Here is a 14,143-nt window from a genome sequence, read left to right as displayed (position 1 = left end):
CGTTTTTCTCGAAATGTTCAAAATGGCGCTTGTCATAAGATAGCACAACAGCGACGATATGTAGAAAAAAATATGCCCACCTGTCTTCATCTTTCTGCGATAAAACTGATAAAATATGAAACTATAAACAGGAAAAGCAGAAACAAATGGCGAAGGTGGTTTCTCTGTTGCCATACATTATGTTTCGGCTCGGTCATAATTATTTTTTATCGGTAGTTGCGTTAAAAAAGTGTTCCTAAGTGTTGGAATCGGAAGATCAGAGGTAAAGCTCGGCCTTTGCTCTCATCGTGCGCGAAGGAATCCGGATGTTTATGTTTACTTCCAGAGTCCCTAATGCCATGTTTAATTTTATGAATATAAAACTACTACACTCAAAAATGACATTTAATGTTACCTTCACCTCTTTATCTTGATTCCCCCCACTGTTCCATATTATCGTTCACCTTTTCATATTAATTTAGTTTTTAAATTTGTGAAAGATTTTGTAGACCTAGATAGAGAAAATATTTTTTGTGTGTTTGTAAATAAGTAATTGTTAGGGTTTAGGTAAGTCACGAATCTGCTCTTGCTAGCGAACTCTAGTGCTGAATTCGCTACTCAGCGAGCGACAGCGACTGAGATGGTTCAAGACTGGACAGCTTGTTTTGATCGAGCAACGACTATTGTGTGGGATATAGACTGACCACGACAACACACAGACGTCAGTAAACAGTGGCATTGATTTCTCGCTGTGAATGACAAGACGAACCAACCTTACTAACTAACCGCCAAAGATTGAAAAGTGGTATGGAGAGCGGATTCCTTGCAATGCACTTTGCGATGTCTTCTCGGATTCTCCGCGACGAATAAATATACCGGTGATTCATCACCAACGTCGTTAGGGAGGCACCAACAAGCATGCCATTCTCACCTATCTAGCCAAAACAAAAGATCCACTACCTCAGCAGTCAACGTTTACCAGTAACCAGGGTTGCCACTATTTTTCAAAGAAAATCTGGCAGTTCAAATAAAAATGTCTGGAAAAATCTGTTACTTGACAGCGAGCACAAAGTCATCGAAATTTGGCATACATTTTGGTCTTCATAGAACATTAATCGATTTTTGTTTTGGAAATTATGACCCAGATTTCCAAAAATTGTGTGTAACAATCTCTATAATTTATAAATCTGGTAGAATGAGAGGTTTACCTTTCTGCTAAAGGCTTAAAAAACTCTAGCTGTGCCAGATAAATCTGTCATAATGGCATTCCTTCTGGGGTTTAAAGGGTTAATCTGGCAAAATTTAAAAAATCTGGAAAAATGTCTGGCTTGAACAAATGTCTGTTCAGTTAGGAAAAATCTGGAAGATTCCAGATAAATCTGGAACATTGGCAACGCTGCCAGTAACTGCAGCAGGGTTGTCTCGACCAATGTTATCTCGGTCGATCGGAAGATACCACCAGCCTTCCCGCACAGTAGTAAAGCAGTTTGGTAATTGTCGCATAGTATAAAGTGGTGAATTCGTGTTCTTTTGTTTACGTTTTGTTTGTTGTGTTTACAAAACCGAAAAGTTTTGGTCGACGCACCTATGTTATCGTAAATTAAAACCCGAGTAGTGGTTAACCAACACTGCTCATACGATATGTAGCCAATTTCTATCACTTTGAATTATCGAATGAAGAAGTATACGACCTCTAATAACTTCATTTATGCAGGATCGTCTAATTTTTAGACAATCTCGAATAGTCGTAGTTCACAGATATTAGGTTTTCTTCTTTATTCGCAAAGTCAAGGTAAGATAATGCGTCCATGTTTACCCTATACCAATTATCACCATAGCCATTTGATGCAATTGGCTAGAGCAGCATCTGCCATCTTTGTTCGACATATTGGTGGGGCGGAAGTTGAATCTCACCCAATCCGAGCTTTCGTTGGCCTCGAGTATTTCATCAGTTTTGTTATTACCTATACTAGTTCTAAAGCATGAAGCAAAGCTATTGCTTACCAACTTATAGGCATTCCATTGATTGAAGGCCGAGTAATTTACAAAATAGAGGGGCACCCTCTATAATTAGACCAAATAAGGCTCATTACACTAATACTCGATTGGGTTTTCTCGAAATCTTTTCATTTAAATTTGATTAAGTTTAATTGTATTCAAGTTTGTATGATCTGAAAACTTATATGGTTTTCGCTGGCTCAATTCCTAACCTAAATGGCATTTTATGATTTTTTCAGAGCAAATCTCGAATCTTGGCTTATTGCATAAGCCAATCGTCATAAGCTTGACCCCCAACCAGAAATAATTCCCAGTAGAATTGTCGCTAAAACCAACTGTTGAAACAAACAGTCAAAATTTCATGAAAGAAATAAATATATACAGGCGTGCTCAGCATTATACTCACCAGCTTCTCTGCTGCTCCTGATGCAGTACTACGCTGAATCCAAACATCGAATTGGCGGTGCCTTCGTGCAGGACATAGTTCACGGTATCCACGTTGAAAGCCACCACGGTGGGAATCAGTAGACAGACGGCCAACGCCATGATAGCCCCCGGCCGGAACAGGTGCGATTTGGCATTGACACTATTGATTCTGTAACTACTAGCACTCCTGCTGCTGTTACTGCTACTGCTGTTGATGCTGATGCTGTTGCCGCCACTAACGATTCTACCGCCGCTACTCGCCACCACCGCTCCAGGGTCACCTATCGGTGCCATTTTTGTCGGTGTTCTCAGACGGGTGCACTAGACCGGCTTACACACACCAACATAAACACAAACAGCACAGCACACCGACACAGCCTGGATCGAACACAAACACGCGCCGCCGGTGGTGAGTCGGGAATCCAGGCGGGCGGAAACTGTGTCGCGATTTGACGCGATTTGGTAAATAAATATTTGCTTGCTTCGGAGATCTCTGGTCGGAGCGCTACACACAACGAGCTAGGGTACAGGTATTCTATCACCGCCGATCTCGTGGGTTTACGATCACCATGCGCGAAGAATTTGAAACGAGACACTCGCAACTCTAGATAACGTTGGCGGGTGCCATTTTTCTTTATTGAGATTCACTCGCGTTTCGCCACCAGCTCTGCTAGAGGTTTGATTGGCACATTATTTTTGTTTTCAATTTGACACTATTACTGCCGAATTTGCTTTAAACTTCTAATTTACAACGACCGTATTCGAAACACTACACTCTCTTATCTCTTGTCAGAATAATAGTAACGCAGCGTAAACTGAGAAAAAAATCAATTAAATCACTGTTGTAATAAGCTTGCCTAATCGGAGCATATGTGTCCAAAGGTTCGGTCACTACGATTCGGGTATTAGGTAAGTTGTTTGCAGCGCAAATCGAAAAGTTATAGCTGTCAAATAAGTTAAATTTTGGAAGCTGGAGGAGATTCAAAAATTTATTTCCCCTTTCTGTACTTATGCATCGTTGAGAACTTTTATGTTTCATTAGTGTCAGGATAAATGATTCTTGAAACAATGTGGTCGGCGTCAAAATTCTTTCTTCCGCTTCGTAATAGTTTAGGTAAAGCATTTCCCAACTGCCAGATTCGACTGGAAAACGCAGAGACGTGAAAAGCATAAAAAAAACCCGCTGCAAATACGTGTACAATCTAGACGGTGGGAAATGAATTATTTTTTCAGCAAGTAAAGATAACATTCTTTGTTTAGATCATTTTCGCGGATATTAGGTGTATCTAGCGCCGGAATGTTCGCCTTGTCGGCTGTGATCGCTTCATCCCATTGCTTCGTGGTGCTCGGGTGCTAGTCGATTACGCACGAACCGAAATTTTTCAACTTGCCGGAAAATGTAAACAAAGTGTACATCTGAGGAAATCAGGCATGGCATTTCGCCGGTAGGAAACAATGGAATAGAAATTGCGGGAAATATAAAAAGCTGTGAAGTGTGGAAATCGCTCAAGATGCATTTATTACATTGAAATAGCTAACGTCCAACATAACGCTACGAATTTTGTTATTAATGGACCATAATTAATATGAATAAAAATAACAAAGAACAAGTAAAAAAATCCCAAGTATAATAATTTAGCAAATGTGTGTAAACCTTCTGATATATTTTCTCGGTGTTAGGAGCGACTCGAAACAGCGTCCGAACTGATGCAGGAGGTTGATGAAGCCATTCAGTTTTTCGTCAGCTATGGTCGAGATGACACCTCACGAACTGCATATTGTAACAACCCTAAACAAAAGTAGATTGAAAATGTAATAGCTTAAACGACCAAGATCCTATGGCAACCTAAGCGACTAGACCTTCTGCTCGAGACCTTCTAGAAATTCTAAAGTCTCGATTGTGTCGTACTCCCTATTCTAGTACCACATCAACTACTGTAGTGGCAAGAAGCCGGTGCAAATGTCCAGCTCACATAGAAATTATTCATTCAGTTGTTGAAAACGAAAGCCATCATTAAACCAACAATGGCAGCGGCATTTGACCATCTTCACTGCTGCCAGAGGAATTGGACTCCATCAAGCGCCACAAACACGTCGGGTATCTCTCTGGCTATTCCAGAACTTTATTTTGGCTTACCAAACAAATACGTCATACGATCAGCTTACTCATTTTCTGTTAAAAGCCCTATGTTTACCATATCTGCACAGTTCGTTTCCTGTTACTGAATCGTACGCTACCTTGAAATCCACAACGGATGATAAACAAGTATTTCCAAAATGTATCATAGATTTGATGTAGGGTAAACATCTGGTCTGTCGTTTATCGTTTATCTAACACTGCAGAGTATATTGAAGGCGAATAATTTGAGGATCGTATGTCTTTGATAGTTATAACACTCATGTTAAGGGCCCTTCTTATTGATAAGACCTCATCCCAAAACGCAGTAAGCTGCTTCGAGTCCGAACTAAGTCGACTATGTCCAATTTCATCATATCAGAAACGCTGTATTCAAGAAACTGAGAGCAGCGTGTTTGTTACGACAATGATGCCGTTTGCACATATTTGAAACCATTTCAGTTCATTTCTCAGGTTTGCTAAAAAGAACCATAGAAGAACGAGCAGTAGTGTAGGGTTTCCAGCAATCAATTTCACTATCTCCTGAACCGCTGAAAACCTTTTAAAGGGTGAGTTAAATTATTATGACACTTTAAACGCGCGTAGAAAATTTCTCCCGTTTCTCTTTAGAATGTCTTGTTTACATCCGCTCGATTGTACAGTTGTCAGCGAGCTTGTCAGTGAGATTCCTATCGAGATGGAAGAAACAGTGTTCGCGAAAGGATTTTTCCCTTATGTGTGAAATCCTGGCCTATTTCCACGAGAATGGGAAAACAGTAAACCCCAAAGCATCGACAGCGATGACAGCATGGACAAGTACGACAGGTCGACAGAAAGCAGAATAAGTGACCCTCAAGCAGCAGCTGGCGATTCTGCAAGTACGGCACACAAAGTAAAAAAATCTGGTTCCTTAAGGCCCAAAAAGCATCAATTATTTTTATTGATAATTATTAGGAAAGACTCAGTCAAGCTAACGTAACGAGCTGTGTCGAATATACGAATGATAGGGTACCCTAAATTACAGTTCGGAAAATGGGTCACGGGATTTCACATGGAATTTGATCAGGCAAAATTTTCCGCCGAAATTTCTCCAAACTGTCAAAACAAATGCTGCTGCTTCTAAAAAACACCAACAGTATTATAAAAGAACAGAAATTTAAACCTAATAAAATACAGTTTTCCCCGTCGGAAACAATTTATGTTGAATTGTTCCCGGCTGGATTTTTTGTGTGTAGAGTTGTAAAATCCAGTGCCGTTTCCCACGGTTGGGTTTACGCTTTATGAAAACTGTCACTTTGTATCGTCTGTTTTGACTGATCCCGCCACGGGTTTTATTAAAAATACACACGGGCCCAAATCCCGTGGCACGTTTCCCGAACTGTAAACTAGCCTTAAAACTTGCTGCATTTACAATCCAGATGCATTATTTATTCTGTAGCTTAGCCTCTAGTGCACGGATTTGGAAAGTTCAAAATGTCGTCTTGATATGATCAATAAAAAGTTATGTTAGATGGGAAAAGAGAACAGAAAACTGATCCGTTTCTGCAGGCTCCCGCATAAAAGTACTCTCTGGATACAACCCCAACAAAGTCAAGCTTGCTTTCGCCGATAAATTTGCCAAGAAATTGATGATCTGGCAAGCGATTTGCAGCAGTGCACTCAAAGTGTGGGATTTTTGACGTGAGTGTGTAGGATTTTTCTTTTTCGTCTTTTATCTTGCTCAACTTTTTTAAGACTGCACGTATCGAGGTGAAACTTTCACGACTGAAACACGTGTATTTTGCAAATGAATCTAGGGTAAAGAGCCTATTTTCACCATACTAAGCAGGGTGCCTCACTAATTCATTAATTTCTCGGCCTACAATCAATGGAATACGCAAAAATTGACATCGACAGCTTTGCTTCGTTGTTAAGAACCAATATAATAACACAAATGCGCTGAAAATAGTGAAATTCTCGTGTTTGAACGCAACGAAAACTCGAATCGAATGCCCCTATTGTTGCGCTACCATTTGACTCAATGCGTTGAACAAAGATGGCAGACGCTGCTCTAACCAACGGTTTCAAATGGGTAGGGTGATAATAGAAACATGGCGAAAATGGGCTCAACACCCTACCACTTCCACTGTTACAACATTCTAATTCTGACCACTAGAAGCACTGCTATAGAATAAATAATGTGTCGTGTTGCCAAGTGAAGCAGAACTTATTTATTTTTGAGCGAAAGAGCTTTTGGTTGCTATCAGTCGCGAAAGGTCTACACGTAAGTAACTTTATTGACAAACAAAACTGGAAGGAAATATCCAATTAAAATAGCTTGATTAATTTTTTTTTACTTTTGGAATTAACTTAATCAGAAATTTTTTTAATTATGGGTAGATTTGCAACTAAAATGGAGGACATTTGCGGTAAAATCAAGGGCATTTCCTTTAAAAGAAAGACGGTTGGTAACCCTACGAGGGGGCTCACATAATTGTGTTACGTTAGCGCTGTTTTTCGGGTACGTAATCCCAAAATTGTGACGCGATGAGCCAATTCCAACCCTAAAATCGCATTCTACAAAACAAATTAGTTAAAAAATTACCTACATATTAGTGGCGTAACAGAATACAGAGGATGATGTTTAAATATTTCTGAAATGTGTTTTCAATAGATCATAGTAACAATGAGAGCCTATCTCTGTTTAATTTCACTTCCAGCTATTACGCCATTGTTAAACTTTCTAATATTTTTTAGCCAGGTTAAAAGAATATAGCTTTATCTGGCTAATACGCAAATGATTAAGGAACGAACGTAGAAAGTAAACAAAGAAGAAAGTAAATTATTAAACTTTCTATTGAAAAACTTCCCCAGAAATATTCTGTTTACGCCATTAATATGTAGGTGTCGCCGTAGGCAATTAAGGATTTTTTGTGCAAAACGTCATTCGTTGCTCACCTTTTTTGTTTCATTGGCATTAACGACGCTGAATCTCTCTGGATAATGACTCGACACGTCTATCGTTTGTTTACCATTTATCTGTCTGTGTCATTCCAATCGAGCACGAGACCTGTCAATGGCCCTCGTCCCAGAAGGATTCGAAGCGATTTTCTTCGGATTGAGTGCTTTTGACAAGTCTCGTGCTCGATTGGAATGACACTTACAGGTAAATAAGAATAATAAGATAGAGATGGCGAGTCTTTTGGGTTTTTCGATTGATTGACACCGGTGTAGTGGATTGCACTGGTTTTGCACTTTCTAGCAGAAGTGTCAATGGAACCCCAGTTTTCTGCACTTCTACTAGAAAGTGCAAAAACGGTGCAGTTTCAGTGCACTCCACTACACCGGTGTCAATCAATCGAAAACCCCATTTATCCAGGGGGATTCAGCGTCTTTAGTTTTAGCTAGCCTCGTTATTTTTTCTGTTCTCGAATAATCCCACCTAGTTTTCAATAGTCTTGGTTTAGAGCAACCCGGTAAAAAATGCGGACGAATATGATCAGGTGATTTAAACAGTTTGACGTTTGACTCAACTCGCCTGTGCTAATTACCCCTAGGAACAAATGCTATTTGCGAATGCAATTTAAAGGCAATTTCAACACTTAGAGAAATTTTCTGGCGGCTGAAATGGACTTAATTTAGCCAACGAATATGGGAAATTGTGGAATCGTGTGTAAGTATAGTGGAACAAGATCTCTGACCTAAAGTCTAAATGAAAGTCAGATTGTGGTAAGTTTTGGTGTGCAATACGAATTCCACCATCGATTCTTCCTATAGTTTGATGGTGATTACCTAATGTACTAATAAATTTATGTGAGTAGATAATGAATCCGAAAATAATTATTATTTTAATTTTCATATCAGGACATTAAGGGCAATTAAATGGCGCGTTCCCTGGGCGTTTTAAGGGCGAGTAGAGTCCCAAAAAATGACGGTGGGAAATCGCCCAAAATGTTGCATTTAAAATAGCCCAGCAAATTGCTGGCAAATTGTAGGGCAATTAGCGCATCCGAGTTGGCAAATAGACCCCCCCCCCCCCTAGCCAGCAACTTGCCCTTTTTGACTGGGAAGTGTCACTTCAAATGCTCTGATGACAAAATATTACGCTAAACTATTTTAACCCTAGAACGTTGCACTTGTGCTTTCCATTCTAGAACGTTGCACTGGGGTACAAATGTACCCCACGGGTTTGATCACAATTTTCGCAGGTAAAAATGTAAATGAAGGAAATGTGTAATACACCATTTTCTTCGTTTTTTAATCGCTGCTATGACTTTTTTCACAAAAATTATTATAATTTTGCGCACTTTCAATCGATTTGAAAAATCAAATGATTCTAAAAGTTGAAAGAATGATCTTGATACGCTATAAAATGGAATTTGGATATTTTTGAAAAACTGCAATTATTTTGAAGAGTAAAAATTTAAAAATCGGATTTTGGAAAATACCACGAAATGGGGTGAAAATGGAAATGAAAAAAATATTTCTGACCAGTAACACATTGGTAACACGCAATGTTACTGTTACAGCAGTTATTGTGCGCAAATTGTAATTGCGAGTCATTGCATTGAAAAACTATAAAAAATTAACAATAAAAATCAGCAAAAATGAGAACGTTTTTTTGTTCCGCTTCAAAATTAAATTAAATTAAATAAACGATTAAAAACGATTATATAATACTAATTGTTACTACCGTAGTTAAACAACCAGTATTTTAACTGCAATTGTCACGAATCACATTTCCACTGACAGCACGAAACCTGACGAAACACTAACGGCAACCGTACACTGGGGTACAAATGTACCCCACGCCAACTTTGACACATGCTTCCACGAAGGCTATAAGCAAACTGGCTATACCATCTTTTCCTACTCTTACTAGGAACTCTAAATTAAATTATGGTTAAGGTCTCAGGTCGGTAAATGCCGAATTCTCGTTTTTACACAGCCCCAAAGAAGGCATGGGGTACATTTGTACCCCAGTGCAACGTTCTAGGGTTAATCTTGGTTAAACTTTCCTAATCCCGCCGAATATTCTTTGGTAGACCAATGTTGAATCACTGACAAGACCCACTAATGTCTCAAACAGAGATGAATGGTACACAGATTTTCAATGTTCTGCACAGATTATTAAAACTGCACAGATTTCCACAGTTTTGGGACCATTCATAAATTACGTAACGCGTTTAGTGGGGGGGGGTTACGAGAAGTTGTGACATGTTGTGACATATGGGGGAGGCGGTGTAAGCTAGATCGTTACGTAACATGTTTTTACTGAACAAAAAAAAATCGAAGAATTTGTTACGTAATAGGGAAGGGGGGATAGAAACATTTGTGACAATTTGTTACATGGTGGGAGGGGGGAGTCAATTTTGGGTAATTTTCGCGTTACGTAATTTATGTTTGGTCCCTTTCTGCCATAATGCACAGATTACCATAGATTTCTCAATTTTTAATCTAGCGTTCAATTTTTGCCTCGTGCAAAAACTAAACAAAATGGTCGCCACTACTTGTTGTGAGGCAAATTTGTACGTTGTCCTTAACACAAATTATTAAATGGGCACAGATATCGAGAAATATGACCTGGTATCCCTGGTCTCAAAATCATCCAATCCGGGTTCAATGATGGATGTCTATTGGACGCTGTCCACCGTTGGCTCAACGAAGGACCTTCATGGTACGATTTCGAAACATCAAGCTCTTGAGAGGGGGGGGGGCTTGTACACTTTACTGGTCAGTTTTCAGTGAAGCTGAATTAGAATTAAATTAATGTTGTTTTGTTCATTTTTATCCACAGATCCCCTCCTCGAAAATTTATAAACTTCACATTCGTCCGAATTTGGAACGCTCTAACAATACATCTTAACTAACACAAGTTCACTTTTACCAATCACTTGAGCGACCGAAAATAAGAGTCAAAAGGACATAACATTCTTCAAAAACTCGCTTTAAATATATTACAAAGTAAAACTCGGATAAAAAACTGCATGCGTAAAATGCGGATTTAGTGATAAAATCCATTAAAAAGTTCTCACTCGAAAAAGTCGGCAACCTCTAGTACAAAAACCGGTTAAAAATAAATAATTCGTTCTTAGAAAAATCCGTATATTCAAGCATAAAAACCGGCTAAAGAAAACTAGTTTGTATGAACCGTTATATTTTTCCGATTTTCAATCGCTTTGTCCGAAAGTCGTAATTAACGACTTTCGCAAAAACTAGAGTATTTTTAGTGCTCTTGTAGTTAGTACCTTTCATTGTACTGAACACAAGTTTTGCATTATGCAGTAGGAAAAATATGCACTAGTTTTGTATTAAATTTCGAACTATTATTTGTGAAATGATTCGAAGCCAGACGTTTGATAGCGACGGACGAAGCATCTTTTCAGGATGAAGGCTGTTTTACTGAGAAGACAGTTGTTAGGAACTTGAATCCGCTATCTGGTTGCAATCTAAAATGACAGATGTAAACTAAACGTAAAAGATTGCTTAATGCCATTGCGCCCACAGACGCAAAACCGAGTTCGAGTTAAACCATATAATTGCCATTAAAATATAAAGAACAAAACCGATGCAAATACCTTGTTTGTGTGCTCAGTACTGCAAAGTTCAAAGCACAATTCAAGTGACAATGAAAGTTTGTCGAAGTGATAAACTTTGTATTTTCGTATTTTCATTGCATTCATTAACAGTGAATTTAAAAAATTCATTTCAATTCCAAAACGGAGAAACAAGCAAGTTTTGAAAACATCAACACCTAAAAACCGAACTCGAGAACATTACTCCGACCTGCGTTTTCAATCATCCATGAAACAAAATTTCATCATCGCGTGTCCCTGAAATCCAACATCAACACCGCGCTCGGTTCTGTAGCAATAGTTAATCTTCCGAAAAAAATTACATAATATTTCACTTTTCTCAATGAACGCCATCTGATTCAAAATACACGCAAAAAACACCTCAACTTTGCGCGCCCTCAGCGTCCCTCGCGCATGTAGATTGCGTTGGAGGATTAGTCACAAAGTTACCACAATCTCGGGCAGGCACATACATACAGTTCCACGTACACGTGGGACGCCGACGGCCGCATGCCGATGGCGCACCGACGCACATGTACGTATACGCTATGATCTACACAAGTGTAACGGAAAATTCACATCCTCTCGCAGCACATGTTTTCATTTTCATCACACGCCGTTTATTAATAGAACGTTTTTCACACCGCGCTCGGCCGTTTTCCCGTACTGCTTTTCACTTGATTTTCGTCCGTAGCCGTGGTGGAAAATCTGGTCCTCCAATCTCATCACGACACGGTGGAAAATTCACATCAAATTGACACTATCACAGTTTACTACCGAACCTTCTGTTCGTTTCATTCCCGCTAAGTACCACTCAAAGCTCCATATGTCACATCAATTAACGCCAGTAATCTCCGATTAACCCGCCTCGACGTGTTAACATCTTCTTCACTTGCAGCTTCACGATATTAGCAGCAATTCGCTAATTATTACTAAATAAGGTAAATCAACCCTCCCACAATTCCACACCACCCACAGCAAAACAGCAAGTATCACCGATCGACTACATACTAAGCCCACTTCTGACCGAGCTAACACCCACTCTAGCCACTAAAGCTAACTCACTCACTCACTATTTTGTCTCTAGCTAGAACTTCACTCCAACGCACCACTTCGGCATCAAACGTCTTTACTTCACGGCGGCTGACAGAAAACTAACTCGACTCGCCTGAACTGAAGCAACAGCAGAACAGTAGACGAACGCGAGACGGCACAGCTCAGTCAGAGCCAAATGCCAGCAGCTGACGATGACGACAGTGAGCAGTGAGAATGGTGATTACATGATGATGGCTTTTGTGCTTTGCGCGTAAACGAATTTTCCCACTTCTCACTTGCATGTGCATCGGCAGTATGCAATTGAATGATAAAAAGCAATATAAGTAATGAGTTTGCGACGTTCTTACATTTCATGTCTTATCTATTAAATATTGATGGAAAAGGCCAATTTCCAGATTATATTGAGAATCAAACGTATTACTCGTGATCAGAATTGAATTTTGATTGAATTCGGTTAGTGGATAAGAACAATGTTTTTTTTCATTCATTAGCAAGAACAATGTTTTTTCGTTCATTAGCTGTGTTATACTGGTTTAGTATTTGACTGATAATTCCATAAAGATAAAGACATATCGAATCAAAACACACATCAATTGTTTTGTTGTACCTATATCGGCTTTGTCTTTCTCCAAGATTCATGGTACGAATCACGAGGGGAATTCAAAAACAATCGTTTGTATAGTCTTCTAATCACCACTTGAATGGCACTGCAGTAGATGAGGAGTTCGATAAATTTATTGTATACAAGAAACATTTTATCAACAGCAGCGCTGCCCAAGCGGCGACTAGAGAAATCCGCAAACGCCAACGGTGTTTCTTTGCATATAACTCGAGCAAAGAGAATAGGAAAAGAGACGAATAGTGTGAAGCCAAAAATACCTTATTGAGCAGACCAATCGTGCAATGTAAATAAACATTACTCATGCCTGAGTTGGAGGAGATAAGTATTGTAAATCTATCAAAAAAAAATTTGAATTTTCGTCAGAATTTAGTGCAATCGTGATTGTAAGGTGCATTCTAGAGTCTATGTATGAGTAAAACCAAGTTTTAGAATTATTTCATCTCTTTGTTTCGAAATGCACATCGTTTGATAAACAAATCCAACGATCGACAAAAGGTTTGTTTTCAAAATATAATAGGAGTCATTTAAACTGCTGCCTTTGGAAACGGTTGCCAAATTCTAGTGTTGAAATCATCGTAAAGGGAGTGTTGCCGTTTTGACTGATTTTCACTCTGCGTCTCTTTCACTATTCTCAAAGAGAATAGGGAAAGAGACGAATAGTGTGAAGCCAAAAATACCTTATTGAGCAGACCAATCGTGCAATGTAAATAAACATTACTCATGCCTGAGTTGGAGGAGATAAGTATTGTACTTCTATCAAAAAAGAAATTTGAATTTTCGTCAGAATTTAGCTCAATCGTGATTGTAAGGTGCATTCTAGAGTATATGTATGAGTAAAAATAAGCTTTAGAATTATTTCATCTCTTTGTTTCGAAATGCACATCGTTTGATAAACAAATCCATCGATCGACATACGGTTTGTTTTCAAAATATAATAGGAGTCATTTAAAGTGCTGCCTGTAGAAGCGGTTGCCAAAATTCTAGTGTTGAAATCATCATAAAGGGAGTGTTGCCGTTTTGACTGATTTTCACTCTTCGTCTCTTTCACTATTCTCTTTGACTATTCTCTTTGAACTCGAGTTGTTTTTCGTCTACAGATGGCAACAGCAGTTCGCTTGCATGCAAGAAATACCTTGATTTCAATATTGAATAAAATGTATAGCTACACGCATACGAGAAACTTCCCAAAATTGAGTTCATTTGACTCAATCTCGTGGAATCGTGTTCAAGGATGCCAGGTGCACAGATTAATCTGTGTTTCACAGCACGCAGAAGAATCAGGCCTTTTTGAAACAACGAAACGTTGGGTAAAATTTAAAAATTACGAATGACTGTTTTAAACAGAAATTGGCGTTTCTCGAAAGCATGTATTTGGTTTAGTTCAACTAGTAC

The 14,143-nt window shown here is 38.9% G+C and overlaps 1 protein-coding gene across 6 annotated transcripts in view; it reads right to left on the bottom strand.

Moving 5' to 3' along the window:
- LOC131678631 (integrin alpha-PS2) overlaps window positions 1-12,247 on the bottom strand; it is a 207,549-nt gene extending 195,302 nt beyond the window's left edge. For 2 of the 6 annotated variants that reach the window (XM_058958864.1, XM_058958901.1), the window contains exons 1-2: window positions 12,085-12,209; window positions 2,384-3,218 (exon numbers count right to left, since the gene is read on the bottom strand). In XM_058958864.1, the coding sequence (XP_058814847.1) occupies window positions 2,384-2,697 (314 nt within the window). In that variant the 5' untranslated portion in view covers window positions 2,698-3,218; window positions 12,085-12,209. Of the gene's footprint in view, window positions 1-2,383; window positions 3,219-12,084 lie in introns of all 6 variants that reach the window. The other 4 variants (XM_058958873.1, XM_058958877.1, XM_058958886.1 and 1 more) reach the window with 4 other exon arrangements.
- Between the last annotated feature and the right edge of the window lie 1,896 nt (window positions 12,248-14,143).

This window comes from Topomyia yanbarensis, chromosome 1, assembly GCF_030247195.1.
Source record: "Topomyia yanbarensis strain Yona2022 chromosome 1, ASM3024719v1, whole genome shotgun sequence".
NCBI classification, from domain to species: domain Eukaryota; kingdom Metazoa; phylum Arthropoda; class Insecta; order Diptera; family Culicidae; genus Topomyia; species Topomyia yanbarensis.
This window is presented reverse-complemented; position numbering and strand designations above follow the sequence as displayed.